General features: G+C 41.2%; 1 protein-coding gene across 1 annotated transcript in view; it reads right to left on the bottom strand.

Moving 5' to 3' along the window:
* Window positions 1–17,838, bottom strand: part of LOC136157103 (ankyrin repeat domain-containing protein 26-like) — a 117,883-nt gene that overhangs the window by 44,726 nt on the left and 55,319 nt on the right. The window contains exons 24-30 of the mRNA XM_065919135.1: window positions 14,743–15,678; window positions 12,308–12,460; window positions 9,319–9,389; window positions 8,486–8,531; window positions 2,104–2,394; window positions 1,312–1,526; window positions 1–87 (exon numbers count right to left, since the gene is read on the bottom strand). Of these exons, the coding sequence (XP_065775207.1) occupies window positions 1–87; window positions 1,312–1,526; window positions 2,104–2,394; window positions 8,486–8,531; window positions 9,319–9,389; window positions 12,308–12,460; window positions 14,743–15,678 (1,799 nt within the window). The remainder of the gene's footprint in view (window positions 88–1,311; window positions 1,527–2,103; window positions 2,395–8,485; window positions 8,532–9,318; window positions 9,390–12,307; window positions 12,461–14,742; window positions 15,679–17,838) is intronic.

The following is a 17,838-nucleotide window of genomic DNA, read 5'->3' as shown; positions in this document are numbered from 1 at the left end:
CTGCTGCTGAGAGTGCTGAGTAAAGATCTCTTCTGCTGTTTCTCCACCTCAAGTTCGGTGCTCATCTCTGCCAGCCTCTTATTATTCCTGGGGAAGATGGAAAACACCAATTTCATTCATGTTTCCCTAAGTGACTTGCATTTTGTAAGTTGCCGCACAGTAAATGGAATTCCCATCACACTGTGAACACTGAAAGCACAGAGCAGACCTGCTGTAAACAGTGACAGCTCTGACCTTGTTCTAAAGAATGTGTGTCTGGGGCTCCTCAGGTGACAAGTCACAGCTGCGAGAGGAGAGAAAGGGCGTCAGAGAGAAAGGGAGGTGGGCTCACAGCGACACCTGCTGCCTCTGGGACACGCCTGCCCCCAGAAAACAGTTCAGGGATGAAGAAACACGCCATCCCACAAATCCATTTTCAAGCGTTTCCTTTCACCATTCTTATATATACCTTCCACTCATGACCGTGGAGAAATTAAGCACTTGGCTCTGAGGAATCACCTAGAGCCACAAACTTGAGGGCAATGGGTGACAAAAGGGCTAAAACAGCCCCAGGAACAATGACAAGTATGCCCTGCTTTTCCAAAGTTCATTTTATGTTACTTTACTTCGACAAAGGGCCTACATCAGTACCTGTATCTCATAATCAAAAAAAAGAAAAAATCTGAAGAGAATTTTTGGTTTCATTTCAAACGGCAAAAAGTCAAAACAGCGTTCAGTGTACGTTTTAGAGGGAGAGGCACGGCGCTCCCCATGCAGGGAGACTGGCCCCACCGAGCGCCTTCCCCGGAAGCCACACCCCACACCCCAGCATCAAGTCCCACAGCCCTGAACCCTCTCTGGGAGCACCTGTGCTTCCCTTGTGTATGCTTATTTGGGGCATCGACTAGCAGAACGTGCCCTAGGTCCCTGCTCCTTTGCTGTATGCTCTCTGGGCTTATGAAAGGCGTCCTAGGAGGGCTCTGCTTTCAGAGGCGGGGAAGCCTGGACTCGGCACTGCAGGTGGGATCTGCCCTTTCCAGCCTCCAGACACCCCCTCAGTCAGGTCACCATGCCAGGGTCAGCCACTGTGAATTACCCGGCCTTTCACCCCTGCGTGAATGTTCCCCGATTTCACAAGCATGCTTTTACTTAGTGTAGGAAAACTTACCAGGATATCTTATTACTCATTTTTCTTAGGGTGCCCTCTAGCAGTGACTGACTAGCTAGCTTTCCCTTCCTACTAATCTCAGGAACCTGGCTCTATAAAAATTAGGCTTCAGAGACAAATTAATGGACTAAATTTATCTTCTGTGATTCTGTGTTTTGACTTACTTGTCTAGTTCATTTTCCAATGACTTTCTAACTTCTAGTTCCCCTAAGTAGAGTTTCTTATACTTTTCCATCTCTACTTTCTTATAATCTTGAGAAGTTTTCATCCTGGATAGTTCAGATTCCAAGTCTTTAATTCTGAGTTCCATCTGACTTCTTATGGAAGCAATATGCCCCTCTTGGAACTGCTCTGAGATTTCTTGACTTGCTGCTTGTGTCTAAGTCAAATTTAAAAAGATACATTTTTTAAATGATTATAACCTGAATAATGATATTTGTTCCATTTAGTTTTGAGTCAGGAATTCAGAGAGTGATTTTAAATGTGAAAATAAGAAAAGAGGAACTTTAAAATAATCATCGTCAATGTGACATGAATTAAATCTGAATTATAAAATAAATGTGGAATCAATGTTATAGTAGTACTTAAGGAACCGGATGATTCAAAGATTAAGAGGATGAAGTGAAAATTTAGAAACTGAACAAGACAAGAATAATTCAAGAGGATGGTACCAGTTCTAAACCACATATTTGTTTTCCCCGCTCATTGTCTTGTGTATACCAATTGGTCTTATAAGTAAAAGGATTCTCTAGTGAGAAGCATTCTGAAAGATCAATTTAGTGATAACTGTGATGGAAACTGAAATATTTACAAGGAGAAACAAGTGTGCCCCTCCTTCCAGAAATCTACAGAACACACTGCTCTAAGGGAAGCAGAGGAAACACATAAGCTGTATCCATCCAAAATGTAATTTACAATGAGGTGAATTCAAGCACATGACAGATCAACAAATTAACCTGCAAAAATAGGTAGACTTCTTTCCATTTCTCTGCGAGGTCCTGTCTCACTCTTTCTTCAATCTCCCGTTTATACTGCTCAACTTGAGTGCGTTCTATCATCTTCAGTTCTGCATGACTTTTGAGTTTCACTACTTCTTGATCCAACTTCTTGCTCTCTTTCTCTAGTTTCTCAAATTTCCTTGGCCATCCTTTCATTGATAACAACTCCCGTTGAAGAACTTGGTATGTTGCATCCAGGTGCAGACACTGTGAACAGGCAGCTCCCGGCTCTGCTGGAAGATGATCAGTCTGCAAGAATAAAACAACACCATTTAGTTCTGAGGAACGTGGACTGAGCAGAGCCTCGCTCAAACCGAGGATCAAATATATACGATGGTATCTGTATTGGAGAATGTAGGGCCTGGAATAACTCAGAGAATCAAGAAAGAAGTTCAAACCACCAAGAGTCACAAAATATACTCTTCACTATCATCTTAGTATCACAACATTTGCACTTGATTTTACACTCTTTTCTTGTTCTACAGTAATACTTTTCTATCTTTCCTCTGTAGAATGACTGCAAGCCACCTCCTAGTAGAATGCCTCTTACCCCTTTCTCCCATCTTATCCCATGGTTTTTAAGAAGTTTGAGGTATCCTGTATTGAGTTATCTAGGGCTGAGTTAGTAAATGCCTCCCAAAAGAAGATTGTGAAAATAAGACGCTAATGGTTAAATCTTGTAAATATGGATTCTAATCCAATAAGCCTTTTCCTGAACTACAAACAGTTTTTGCTAATTTGAACTGCATTCCAAAGAGAAATGATTCACAAGGTTAAAGAAAGGTTAAAGAAATCCCATCTCCTAAGAGTTTAGTGAGATGATCCATACATTTTTCTGAACAACAAAAAAATGCCTCATTCTTGTAAGCCTTTCTTACTTTCCACAGAATAAGAGACATACCAAACAAAAGAAAGAAAAAATATTTACTGGAATAGCAGTGACACTGAATTGGAAAGAACTTTCCTTTAGACAGAATGATTACTTGGTAAGTCGATGTGATTGGAGCTCATGGTTTTCAAACATGTCTCCAAATTCTTTGACACTTTTCTCATGAAATTCCCTCTCCTTAAGTATGTGTTAGTCCTAGTAACTGATTCCTCCTGGACAGAGTCTGGGGAAACTGCTGTGTGAGTTTTAAAGCTAAATAGCTTCTGAATGTTGCTCTGTGGGGAAGCCAACTCTTAGACTCAGTCAACATGCTGGGAAGAAGCACAGCCCACACACAGAGCACATGTCAGTGTCCCCACTGACAGCCCCCACCTAACGGCCCCTCCAAAAGCCAGCTCCAACACCAGACGTGTGCATGGGGAAGTCTTCAGAGGACTCTGGTCCCCACCTTCACGACATCCCGGCTGATGCAACTGGAGAAGAGATGAGCGGGGCTCACTCACTGAGCCTTGCGCCAGCGCAGACTTGTGAACAAAGCAAAGGCTGTTCTGAGTCACTGGGCTTTGAGGTGGTTTCTAATGCAGTTTGTTAACAATAAATAACTGGCATAGACACTGATATTAAACATGAGGTTCAGTTCAGTTCAGTCGCTCAGTCACGTCTGACTCTTTGTGGCCCCATGGACTGCAGCACGCCCGGCTTCCCTGGCCACCATCAACTCCCAGAACTTGCACAACTCGTGTCCATCGAGTCGGTGATGCCCCCAAATGAGGTACTGCTGTTAAAAAAGAGCTGAAACATGTGAGAATGCCTTTGAACCTGGAGGTAGGTTGCACTTGAATGGATGCAGAGAAAGAAATGAAAACCCAATGGGCTTCATGACATTGTACACAGAAGCCTGATGGTCCTTGACGATGCTGCCGATGATGGCTTCTAGGCAAGAGAAGAAACGGACACTGAAACATGGGAGGCGGAGACTCTTGCTCTAAAGCAGCTGAAAGTAAATCAATGAGAGGGGTAAGCTATCAGAGAAATTTAAAAGTGCTATTAAATATAAAGGGACCAAGACTCACTGGGTTCAATATCTGTATCCCCTTTACAGCATCTCCACATGTCCAATTGTCACAGGATGCTAAAGGACAGCAATGGCTTCTGGGCTAAGATCAAATCTAGGGTGCTGCCAGGAAAACACGGTCTAAAGGTAAAACCTGTAGACTGTAAGTGTAAGACCCTGGAAAGACTTAAGGTGGTGCCTCAGATTCCTTAAAGGATCTTAAGAGGAAAAGAACACTAAATGTGTCATCCTGCAAAGTTTCACAGGAAGCCCAAGGTGCAGGGCTTCCTTCAGAAAAGATTTTGGAGGGTAACTTTTCCAATGGCGTGAACCCCAATGAAATTCACAGGACACTAAGAGCTTTAAAGAGAACCTTGGCAGCAAAAACACTGCTTGTTTGTTTGACCTAACAGAGACCAAGTGTGAGCTGCCCACTCATGTCTGCCTCTGTGCCCCATAGATTGAAGCCCACCAGGCTCTTCTGTCCATGGGATTCTCTGGGAAAGAACACTGGAGTGGCTTGCCATTTCCTTCTCCAGGGGATAGGGCTTCCCTGATAGCTCAGTTGGTAAAGTATCCGCCTGCGGTACAGGAGATTCTGGTTTGATCCCTGGGTCGGGAAGATCCGCTGGAGAAGGGATAGGCTGCCCACTCCAGTATTCTTGGGCTTCCCTTGTGGCTCAGCTGGTAAAGAATCTGCCCACAATGCAGAAGACCTGGGTTCGATCCCTGGGTTGCAAAGATCCCCTAGAGAAGGGAAAGGCTACCCACTCCAGTATTCTGCCCTGGAAAATGCCATGAACTATATGGTCCATGGGTTCTCAAAGAGTCAGACACGACTGAGTGACTTCCACTTTCACTTTCTCCGGGGGCTCTTCCCAACCCAGGGATCAAACCTGGGTCTCCTGCATTGCAGGCAGATTCTTTACTGTCTGAGACACCAGGCAAGTCCAACCGAGAGACCAAGACATACAAAATGAGAAGAGGCCTTGGGATTTTCTTAGAAGTTCAATAAAGAGGAATCTGGCTTGGAAACAGAGTCACCTACAGACAGAGGTCATTTCTTATGAAAAGGACAGCACAGAGCTCAGACTGCAAGCACAGAAATAAAAAAATAATATTATCTTTCATGAGTTCACGAGTGATAAGCATTTGTAGTCAACGGAGTTTATAAACCTGATACCAGTAAGGACAGATTTCAAAATGAATGACTTTGCTTCAAGCAGCTTAAAATGATATTTCATCATTTCATCATTTTTCTAGAATTTAAACTGGCAACATTTATTTGTTAAATAGGTTTTTACACATAAAATTGACCATCTGGTGATGTCCATGTATAGACTCACCTACTGTGTTATTGGAAGAGGGTGTTTGCTATGACCAGTGTGTTCTCTTGGCAAAAATCTGTTTGCCTTTGCCCTGCTTCATTTCGTACTCCAAGGCCAAACTTGCCTGTTATGCCACATATCTCTTGTGTTTCTACTTTGCATTCCAGTCCTCTATGATAAAAAGTACACTTTTTTTTTTTCCCGTGTTAGTTCTAGAAGGTCTTGTGGGTCATCATAGAACTGCTGAACTTCAGCTAAAGAGTTCTAAAGGACAGCACAGAGAGATAAGAAAGCCTTCCTCAGCGATCAATGCAAAGAAACAGAGGAAAACAACAGACTGGGAAAGACTGGAGATCTTGTCGAGTAAATTAGAGATACCAAGGGAACATTTCATGTGAAGATGGGCCAATTAAGGACAGAAATGGTATGAACCTAACAGAAAGCAGAAGATATTAAAAAGAGGTGGCAAGAACACAAAAGAACTGCACAAAAAAGATCTTCGTGACCCAGATAACCATGATGGCGTGATCACTCACCTAGAGACAGACATTCTGGAGTGCAAAGTCAGGTGGGCCTTAAGAAATGAGCAAAGATAGTGAAGGTAATGGAATTCCAGTTGAGCTCTTTCAAACCTAAAAGATGATGCTGTGAATGAGCTTCACTCAATATGCCAGCAAATGTGGAAAACTCAGCAGTGGCCACAGGACTGCAAAAGGTCAGTTTTCATTTCAATCCCGACGAAAGGCAATGCCAAAGAATGTTCAAACTACTGCACAATTGCACTCATCTCACATGCTAGCAAAGTAACGCTCAAAATTCTCCAAGTGAGGCTTCAATAGTACCTGAACCGGGAACTTCCAGATGTTCAAGCTGAATGTAAAAAAGGCAGAGGAACCAGAGTACAAATTTCCAACATCCCTAGGATCACAGAAAAAGTAAGAGAATTCCAGGAAAACATCTACTTCTGCTTCATCGACTATGTCAAAGCCTTTGACTGTGTGGATCAAGCAAACTTTGGAAAATTCTTACAGGGATGGGGCTACCCAACTACCTCACCCGCCTCCTCAGAAACCTGTATGTAGCTCAAGAAGCAACAATTAGAACTGGACATGGAACATCGGACTGGTTGCAAATTGGGAAAAGAGCACGTCAAGGCTGTGTACTGTCACCTGCTTATTTAACTTACATGCAGAGTACATCACGCGAAATGCCATGCAGAAGTAATTACAAGCTGGAATCAAGATAGCCGGGAGAAATATCACTAACCTCAGATATGTAGATGACACCACCCTTATGGCAGAAAGAGAAGAGGATCTAAAGATCCTCTTAAAGAAAGAGAAAGAGGAGAGTGAAAAAGCTGGCTTAAAACTCAACATTGAGGAAACTAAGATCATGGCATCCAGGCCCATCAGTTCATGGCAGATAAATGGGAGAACAATGGAAATAGTGAGAGACTTTATTTTTGGGAGCTCCAAAATCATTGCAGATGGTGACTGTACCCATGAAATTAAAAGACGCCTCCTCCTTGGAAGAAAAGATATGAACAACCTTTACAGCATATTAAAAGCAGAGATATTACTTTGCCGACAAAGGTCTGTCTAGTCAAAGCTATGGTTTTTCCAGTAATCACAAATGGATTTGTGAGTTGGACCATTAAGAGAGCTGAGCACCGAATTGATGCTTTTGAACTGTGGTGTTGGAGAAGACTCTTGAGGGTCTCTTGGACTGCAAGGAGTTCCAACCAGTCAGTCCTAGAGGAAACCAGTCCTGAATATTCATATGATGGATTCTGAAGCTGATGCTCCAGTACTTTGGCCACCTGATGTGAAGAACTGACTCACTGGAAGAGACCCTGATGCTGGGAAAGATTGAAGGCAGGAGAAGAAGGGGACGTCAGAGAATGAGGTGGTTGGATGGCATCACTGACTCGATGGACATGAGTTTGAGCAGGCTCCAGGATTTGGTGATGGACAAGGAAGACTGGCTTGCTGCAGATCATCGGTTTGCAGAGTTGGACACAATGGAGCAACTGAACTGGCACATAAAATACTAAATGCTAATGAAAGTTTTTTAAAGTGTGGCTATAATGACATTTTACTTTCTAAAGATGCTCTAAACTAATTTTCATCAGTGGTTCAAGATATTCCAGGTTTTGTTAAATCACAGCTTACTAAAATAATCTTTGAAAAAATCCCATGCAAACCCCATCTCTTTAAAGAGAAATCCAACCTAGGAAAAAATATATTCTTTCAGAAAGAAGGGTTCTATAGAGACATAGTATTAGTTACTGGTGAAGAGAACAAACCAATATTAAAAATGATTCATTCTCTAAAATCTCACAGAAGGGTTTGGATTACAAGAGAAATTCAGAATTCTCAATCAAACCATTGCTAAAATTTCTAGACTCAAACATATTTGTGTACCAATGTTTATGGCAGCATTATTAACAACAGCCGGAAGTGGAAAAAACCCCCCAATTTCATTGACAGAGGAATGAACAAACAAAATGTGGTCTGTATAAAATATTGCTTTTCGACTGGATTCTCACAATATTTTAAATTAGAATCTTACTACAAAAATCATTAATTTTATGACTTCAGTCCACTTCTTCTATAAAGAGGAGTTATGCTACCGGTAGCAAGCAATATCAGTAAAAATACAATAAACTCTTAATTTTTTTCCCCAATTATTTTACAATATTGTAGTGCTTTTTGCCATACATTGACATCAATCAGCCATGGATTTACATGTGCTCCTCATCCTGAACCCCCCTCCCACCTCCCTCCCCATCCCATCCCTCTGGGTCATCCCAGTGCACCAGCCCCGACACTTGTCTCATGCATTCAACCTGGACTGGCAATCTGTTTCACACTTGATAATATACATGTTTCGATGCCGTTCTCTCACAATAAACTCTTCAATCAAAGAGGTTTTTCACACTGTCCAAAATATTGTCATATATTAAGAGTAAAAAAATTAAAATTCTTCCTTAGTGTGACAGAAATTAAGAGGCTGACTTACCAATCTTGTACTTAACAGGTTTTTCTGAAGCTGTTCTTAACCACCTACCTGCTTTTTGACTGTAGTTTGTAACTTGGCATTTTCAATTTCAAGTCTAAAATGCAGATTTAAAATAATTATTCTCACACATAGGTTTTGGGTTTTTTTTTTTTTTTTTAGATTTTTTTTGGATATGGACCATTTTTAAAGTCTTTATTGAATTTACTACAACATTGCTTCTGTTTTATGTTTTGGATCTTTGGCTGTGATGCACGTGGGATCTTAGCTCCCTGACCATGGATCAAACAAACCCATACCCTCTGCCTTGGAAGGCAGAGTTTTAACCCCTGAACTCTCAAGGAAGTACTTCACACATAGGTTTTTAAAATACCACACTGTTTCTGAACAAACATCTGCAGTTCAATTATAGAGGATCTCAGTATTTTGAAAAGTAAAGGATTTGGCAATTGCACTGTTTTCTAGTTGTGTTTTGTGGACAATCAGCTTCCCTGGTGGCTCAAACGGTAAAGAATCTGCTGGCAATACAGGAGATCCAGGTTCGATCCCTGGGTCAGGAAGATCCCCAGGACCAGGATGTGGCAACCCACTCTGGGATTCTTGCCTGGAGAACTCCATGAACAGAGGACCCTGGTGGGCTATACTCCGTGGGGTCCTAAAGAGTTGGATGCGGCTGAGTGACTAACACTTTCACTTTTCACTTGTGGATAATGTGCAAAATATGGAAACAACGGGGGAAAAATATGCATCTCAAAACAGCTCAAAGCCGAAATGTTACCCAGCTTCACAGTGATGTGTTTATTATCATTACTGATTTAATTCTCGTAGTATACTGTTTATCTGCTCTATACTTCAGTTGTTTTCTGTGCTGCTTTAAATCGTACCTTTGGATGTGATCCTGTGTCTTTTCAGCACATCTCATGGCCTCTGTATGTTGATCCTGTGCTTCTTGCAACTAAAAAGAGAAACAAAAGGAAAAACAACTGTTGTAACTACTGATTACCTAGCGAATCCGCCATCATCACTTTCTCTTTCGTCTGCATATTGCTTACAGCTGCTTTCCTGCCATACAGCAGAGTTGAGTTGTTAGAATAGACACCTCACAGTCCACAAGCTGAAAATATTTACTGTTTGCCCTTTGCAGGTTACTGACCTCTCCTCTAGCACTCAAATACAACATCATCCATGCTTTAAAATAGATTTTCTGAAATAAACACACAAATTTATAAACTGGACAAATGGGGAAAGACAGAAAATTACCTTATGGTAACATATATTTCATTTTATTCCAAGCACCACATCAGTCATCATTTTAAATACCCACATATGTGAATGACCACGGATCTTCCAGTGATTAGGAGAGTTAACACTGCTGTTGGTGACAACCAGATGCTTCAGGGACTAGTGCGAGAGGCAGGAGCTACACAGGAGCTAGAATGCATGGGCTGTGCTCCAATTCCATCAGTTCTGAGCTGTGAGTCCTGGGGCAAACTACTTAACCTTTCTGTATCTCAGTTTCTCCATCCAGAAAATGGAGATAATGGTAGCATCAACCTCAATGGGATGCTGGGAAGATTAAACTGGGGACTATACATAATGTATTGAGAAGAGGACGTGGCACACAGTACGAGTTGTTTGTAATTGGCGTTATTACGGTCGCTGTATTTTACCTGTAAAACAATTTGGTACTTCAGGCAGACGGCATGACAACGGAAGTGGTCTTCTACACAAGTCACAGTGAACTCACTCTCCATACCGTTGCAAGGGGGCAGTAAGGGGGAGCATGAGGCCCAGAACACACGTGTCCAGTGCTTGAAAACCGTTCACTGACTCCACTAACCAACTAGGACTTCAGTACTTTTCTCCACTTACAATAACTGGTAACTTCCTTCCTCTCTGTCCTACTCAGTGGACAATGACCACCACTTAATATGCAAACAGCACCTCCCGAACAGAGTGGTGCAGAACAGTACACGACCGTCAGAGCAACGGTGACGTCACTGCCATGGAAATGTTACCCGACTGCTAAATCAAAGTTCTGAATCAATTCATTCCCAGCAACTGTTAATTAATGTCTAGCAAGTACTCAGATGAGAAAATTAAGGTTACCAGGTATGGACATCAGAAAGCCATCCCCAGAACCTGAGGCTAGGAAGGTTAGAAATCCACAGAGGCCTGAAAGGCTAGATATCCATAAATCCCACTTCTGGCTGCATAATGAAGGAACCCAAATTTACATTTTACTACCTGAGTCAGGGGGGAAAAATGAGCATTTAATTGAACAATTCTCCTCTATTAGACTAAGCACTTTCAATTTTACAATTAATTACTTTAAATACATTTTAATAAGAGTTTTACTATACCAGCATCTCCAAGAAGAAATTATTGGTATGGATGAAGTTCCTAGTTGTATCTTAACAATTGTTAAGCTAAACTATTTTCCATTTATGCAAGACAAGTGCTCTGCATATTAAGAAATACTCCCTGTTAGACTAATGTATACTTAGACAAGATTCCCCCTCATGAAAAAAATGGCAATGTAAAATGAAGGGCTATACTGTACTTCACAGACTAGATGACAGGGCTGAAGAGAAAAGGCTCAATGAGAGTTGGACAGTAGGAAAGCTCTGGAGGGGAGGGACTGGGCACCAGGTCTGAATAAATGGAGGACTACCCCAGAGGAAAGGAAACTGTGAAGACAGAAAGGACAGTCTGAGCAAAGGCAAGAAAAGGAGAAATGAGACAGTGAACTCTGAGGATAAAATCCAACCACAGGGAAATAAAAACATGTCCATCCAGAAATGTGTAACTCAGTGCTCACAGCAGGATTATTTGTAGCCGCAAAGTGGAAACAACCCAAATCTCCATCAACTTATGAATGGACAAATGGCTTAGCCACGTTCTGTTTCTTGTTTGACAATCAACAGAAATGGAAGAACTGATAACGTGTTATAACATGGATGAAGAGCGAAAACATGACATCAAATGGGAAAAGTTAACCACAAAGGAGCACACACCGTGTGATTCCATTTATGTGAAATACCCAGAACAGGCACGTCCACACAGACGGATATTAGATTGGGGGATGCCTGGGGCTGAGGGAGAGGAGGGGGCCATAGGTGGTGACTAAGGGATGCAGGGTTTCTTTTGGGGGGTGATGGAAATGCTCTCAAATTGACTGTGGTCACAGGTGACACCTCTCTAGACTAAGAGATACTGAACTACACACTTGGAATGGGTAAATTATATGATATGTCAATTATATCTCAATAGCTTTTTAAAAAATCCAAAGGCACGATCTAGATAATGTTCTTAATTATTTTGCATGTACATACTATACTCCATCTGAGTACCTCCTTGCTTTTACAATAAATCTAAAATAAATAGAAAAGAAGCCAATGCCTAAATTCAACGGGTTTGTATAATACCCTTTCTGCACAAGTTATTCTGAAATTCACGAAATAAATATATACAGAACTCTACAGCCATTCACCAAAGGGAAGATGAGAAATGATAATTATCTGGAAACTTCCATTAAACATTATCCTCTGATTTTATCTGGCTTGCTTCATCACGGTAATACAGCTATCACTAAAAAAAATATTGTTCAATAGAAAAAAAAGTCTCTCAACTTGTGTGAACAATGATGCACATCTCTCCACTTTCTTAAGAGTAAATAACATAAGTAAATAATATATAATGCAAATGGCAGAATGAAAGTCAGAGTCTAAGAAACGAGTGCATTCTAAAGATAATAAAACTGTAGTAAATTACTTGTAATGAGAATACAAAAGAAAGCTGTCTATGAAAATGAGTGTTCTAAAACACTTTATCCTATACATTAACTGTCGACACATTTACTTTCACACGTACCTGACTTGGGAGTTGACGGAACTTGCTCTTTAAATCCTGTATCTCATCTTCTAAGTAGGCACAGTTACGCGCCATGCCTTCCCGTGCAGCCTCCGACATAGACCACTTTTTGAGGCCATCAGCCAGTTCTTGCCGAAGTTGTCTCATATCTGCCTAATAAGATTCTCTGTCACTGAGTTTGTCAAATCACTGTACTATGACGTTGTGTTAATAACCGATAACTCCAACATACAGACTTTGAAAACCATGACCAGAGGTCTTTGACTATTAACACCCAGTCCAGTGATAGCACACCGAGCGGCCTATCAACAAACCTTTCGTCAGAACTGGGAGTGAGCCTCCCAGCAACGCGGGGCAAAATAGCCACGAAATGCCCCCAAAGTGTGGTCGGATTTATGACCACAAGGGGGCCAGTCAAATTGGCCTGACCAAGAGCACTGCCAAAGACTGAACAACAAAGGCATCTGCCATCTGCCTTTATGGAGACTGAGCCCCATGCTGTTGCAGCTGTTGACCTCCAACAGCCCCTGAGGGAGTTCAGGGTGGAGTGGGGCACTCTGTGCTCCAGGGAATCTGACGGGCAGGTCTTTAGATAGCTGGATGTTATTAGGGACAGATTTTATGGTCTCAATCCTTGCATCTCCTCGTGTCTAGAGAAGCACTAAATGCCTTCATGGTGACATCAGATCCTCATGACTAACAAAAAAACCTCTGTAAAGTGAGTGCTTCATGGTATTGAACTCCCCCTTCACCAAAACCTCATATATTGACCTTCCCCCACTGCCGCTTTGGAACAGTCTCTCAGGGCTATCTGAGATGCTGCCTCCAGGGTTGTAGTTCTCATTTTGCCCCAAATAAAACTTAACTCGCAAAAAAAAAAAAAAGAAAAGAAAACCATGACCACACACAGCAACTCACCTTCTTTTGCCTCCTCACTGAATCTGGTTACAGACACAGAAGGGGTCACCCTCTGCCTTCCTGATATTAAGTTACTCAGACAGAAGATGCAGACCCACTGTCCATGCCCTGCCCCTCTCAATAAATCTGCAGAGCTTCACCACCTCACAACCAGAAAGAAATGGGTGTGAATGTGCAAGAAGTGGTGAAAAATTCCACCCTGTGGAACATTTTCCCTCTTTCTTTATTAGAGGCTTTGGTTAACTTCAGACATCTTCACATATTCCAACCAGGAATCTTTCCAACAGATTCCTATCCCAGCAGAAAAATGAGGCCATTCCCTTGGGGCTTATCTATCTGATATCTGGTGGTGAGTCTATGTTAATCCCAGACTCGTAATTTCCCCCTCCTCCCCGACTCGGCCCTTGGCTGACCACTAGGCCCCACTGCGGAGCACAGGGGCTCTGCTCACTGCTCTGCAATCACCTGCCTGGGAGAGGACCTGGGAGAGAAAGGATACGTGTGCAACTGCACCAATGCAGAAGTATAAACCAACTACACTCCAACACAGAAGAAAAATAAAACTTACAAATGAGGTTGCTCCCATGGCCCTCAGGAAGCCTCGATAGCCTGGCCTCCACCTGCCTCTGGACCGCAGCCCCTACAGCCCACTCCCTGACTCACTCCATTCCTGCTGCTCTCAAGTCCTGCCACCCTTCATTTTTATTGGACAATCTGGTATTCAAATGACAGTAATTGGTCCTTAAAATGAGAATTATAAGTAAATTGTTTGTAAACATATTCTAAGTTAATAGCATAAATAGCAGTGGGAAGATTAAAACAAGAAGAGCTTGGTTAAAGCTCATCACTTGAGTCCCAAATTATGATTTAATGACAAGTATATTTCAATGACTTGTCAATGAATTCTCAATTTAATGACAACTCTTTAAAGAGTTGAGGGGCCATAAGACTAAATGATTCAAGACTGAAATGTTTTCCAAGTTAATTCAAACTTACATGAATAAAATTAAAATTATACCAACAAGTATGACAAAAAGATATGACAAGCTACTGAAACCAAGGTACTATATATAAGTGATAGCATCTGGGAAACATGGAATTGACTGTCAAGGCAATCCATGTAACTGAAGCTGAATTTCAGAATATTCATTTTAGGTATGAGCGTTTCTTTTATCTGCTTCATCATTATACCGACATGTGGTAACATAAAGATTAAAATTATTATCTTAAGAGTAAAGGATTAAATTACTAATACCTGTCTATATATTAAAAATTTAGAACTTAAGCTCTTAACATTTCACAAGTGACACGATGTCTCCACTCAAAGTGAAGTATCTCCCGGGTCTAATTTTTATTTGCTGGATACAAGATGTGCTTTTAGGCTTGTTTAGAGATCATATATTCACAGCCTGGGTATCTTTTTCACTCAATTAGATTCACCATTTAGCCAGAATCAAGAATCATTTTGAATTTTCTTTCAGGAAGTCTGAGAATTATTTCTCCATCTGAATACTTACTTCTCCTTCTGCTTCCTCATTTTCATACTGACACATTCTCTCTTCTAAATGATTGCATTTGTTGATTAACTCCTTGTTTGTTTCCTCCAGCATCAGACGCTGTTTCTCACTTTCAGCATGAAGTTTTCTCACCATCTGCTGAAACTGGTCTTGGATGCTAATGACTGTCTTCTCTTTACTGTCAGCTTTGTTTTGTGCATCATCCAGGTGCTGTCGGAGCAACATATTTTCACTCTGGAGTTGAGGTAATCTCTCCTCTAAGGATTCCTGCTTTCCAAGGTTTTCATTCACTTTGTCTTGTTCTTTCTGATCCATGTGTTCAATTTCCTGCTTTTGACACTCTGCTTGGCATAGGTCTCTCTGGACACATTCTAACATCAAAGTCTTTCCTCCGAGATCATCTCTAATCTGGCGCGGTTTCATTTTTAGCTTACTGAATTTACTTTCCACTTCAGGAAGTTGCTGGGAAGCCGTCTCACTGCTGCTTCTCAGCTCAGTCACATGGCACTTCATTTGGTCCCGCAAGCATAACCTCTCGTCGTGCGCTTTCTGGAAGGCAAGTTCCAGGCCTCTCTGTGATGTCTGACCTTGCTCATGATCCTGAATGGCAGCAGCCAGTCTAGAACGGTAGGATTCCACTTCTGTCTCCAGTCTGTGTCTGCTTTGTCTATGGTTCTCCAGCTCAGAGTTGAGCATTGTATTCTCAGCTCTCAGAACAGCAAGCTGACCAGTATACTGGAATATAGTCTGTGTGAATATTTCCTTCATCGATTTCATTGCCTGTTGAAGATTTTCAAAATCCTCAGAATATTTCTTCTCATTTTCCCGATTCTGATTTTTTGCTGCATCTGTTTCCAGTCTTAGGCTGGCTATTTCATCCTGCAGCATGTGGTATTTGCGTAACAGATCTTTGGCTTTTCTACCACTATCAGAAACCTAAGTGAAACAAAGGAAACTTGTAGTTAGTACTCAGTAAAATGACATTTCATTATTTCCTCCGAAATGAAACACTAACCTGTATGTTTATACAATGAAAAGACTGCAGCAAGTGGCTCTCCAAACAGAAAAATAAAGGTTTGATGCAAACCTCAAACTTCATACAAGCAGAAACTTCCAAATGTTCAAAAACTTAATTGAAGACAATGAATCCATGAAAGGAGAAAGACATTCCAAGCGACTTTTCAAGAAGCTCAGAACTGAAAAGGCTTTTCTCTGAACCACAGCAAACCCAGAAGGCGTAAAATAAAAGATTTATAGATTGGAGTACACTTGAAACTTGCACCTGATGTGGAATATTTATACAATGGAAAACTACGAAGCCATGAAAAAGAATGAAATAATGCAACATGCCTCAACAGAGATGGACCTAGACATTATCACACTATGTGAGGTAAGTCAGACAAAGACAAATAGTATACCATACTGCTAATATGTGTGGAATCTAAACTGACTTTATTTACAAAACAGAAAGAGACTCACAAACATAGAAAACAAACTTATGGTCACCAAGGGGGAAAGGAGGGTAGGGGAAGGGATAAATAAGGAGGTTGGGTTTAACATATACCATTATATACAGACAAGTGTATATAAAATAACCAATAGGATCTACTGTACAACATTACGGAGAAGGCAATGGCACCCCAAGGGGTCACGAAGAGTCGGACATGACTGAGAGACTTTACTTTCACTTTTCACTTTTATGCACTGGAGAAGGAAATGGCAACCCACTCCAGGGTTCTTGCCTGGAGAATCCCAGGGATGGGGTCGCACAGAGTCGGACACAACTAAAGTGACTTAGCAGTAGCAGCACAACATTAGGAACTACACTTAACATTCTACAAGAAGAATCTGAAAAGGAATGTGTCTGTGTGTGTGTGTGTGTGTGTGTGTGTGTGTGATATTCACTCAGTCATGTCCAACTCTTTGCAACCCCACAGACTGTAGCCCGCCAGGCGCCTCTGTCCATGGAATTCCCCAAGCAAGAATACTGGAGAGGGCGCCATTTGCTTCTCCAGGGGGCCTTCCCAACCCAACGATCAAACCTAGGTCTCCTGCTTTGCTTTGCGCGTGGATTCTTTACGGTCTGAGCCAGCAAGGAAGCCCCATTTACATAATATACACACACATATACATATATGTCTGAATCACTGTGCTGTATACCTGAAACTGACGCAATGTTGTAAATAAACTGTGATTCAATAAACACCACCACTCGCTACCTTTAAAAACACTGCATCTGATAGCTCCTACACAGCTACTTCACAGCAAGAGTTTTAGCTCTGTATATATTTAAATAGATTATATTTTGTAAGGAAATTGTTTTCTTGAGAAAATGCTACCTCTCTAACATTTTAGTAGGCAATTACAGACTTATACCTATTGACTACTGTACTAAGCACTTCTACAAACATCAATTAACACATTAGCGATAATGATTCTGGAAAGGAAGAAGTTGAAACTATGTAAGTAAGCTGCAGGATTTTCACCAGGTCTTCTGACTCTACTAGTCCTCTTATATCAAACCACAGTCACTTCTCTAGTACAAACATATCAATACAAAATAATCCTGCTATTTCATTCATGGTACATACACTAATGGTAAAAAAGGTAAAATTTAGAGAGCTCTTAGAAAATCAAGAGATTGTTTTCTGCTGCAGTAACTTTCATTATCTCTTTATACCGTTTAAAATAGTAAGATGGAGGAATACAATGAGAAACATAATTATCACTAGATGTATACTATGGCATATCTATCACTGTTTTCAAAAGTTCCTTGTACTGAAGGAGGACACTGCACAGAGCAGAGGGTTCGTTTTCTCGGATATACAAGAATGACTTCCAAAGTATGGTCGCTGAACAGCCTATACTTTTCCTCCTTACCTTCAGTGGAAGTGGTAAATTAACCTAATGATCAAGGAAGGGAAATCACTACCAAATACCAGAACAGCTACTGTTAGTAGCAAGCTCTTTTTTACTTTTTTTTCCTTGGTGGGAGGGGACTTTCATAAGTTTATTCCAAAGAAACAATTTTTTAAGTGTACAAAAGTATTTTTACAACTGATGTCGCAGTTTTTACAAACTGAGAAACTGTAAACG

Source organism: Muntiacus reevesi, chromosome 2 (genome assembly GCF_963930625.1).
Source record: "Muntiacus reevesi chromosome 2, mMunRee1.1, whole genome shotgun sequence".
Taxonomy (NCBI): Eukaryota; Metazoa; Chordata; class Mammalia; order Artiodactyla; family Cervidae; genus Muntiacus; species Muntiacus reevesi.
This window is presented reverse-complemented; position numbering and strand designations above follow the sequence as displayed.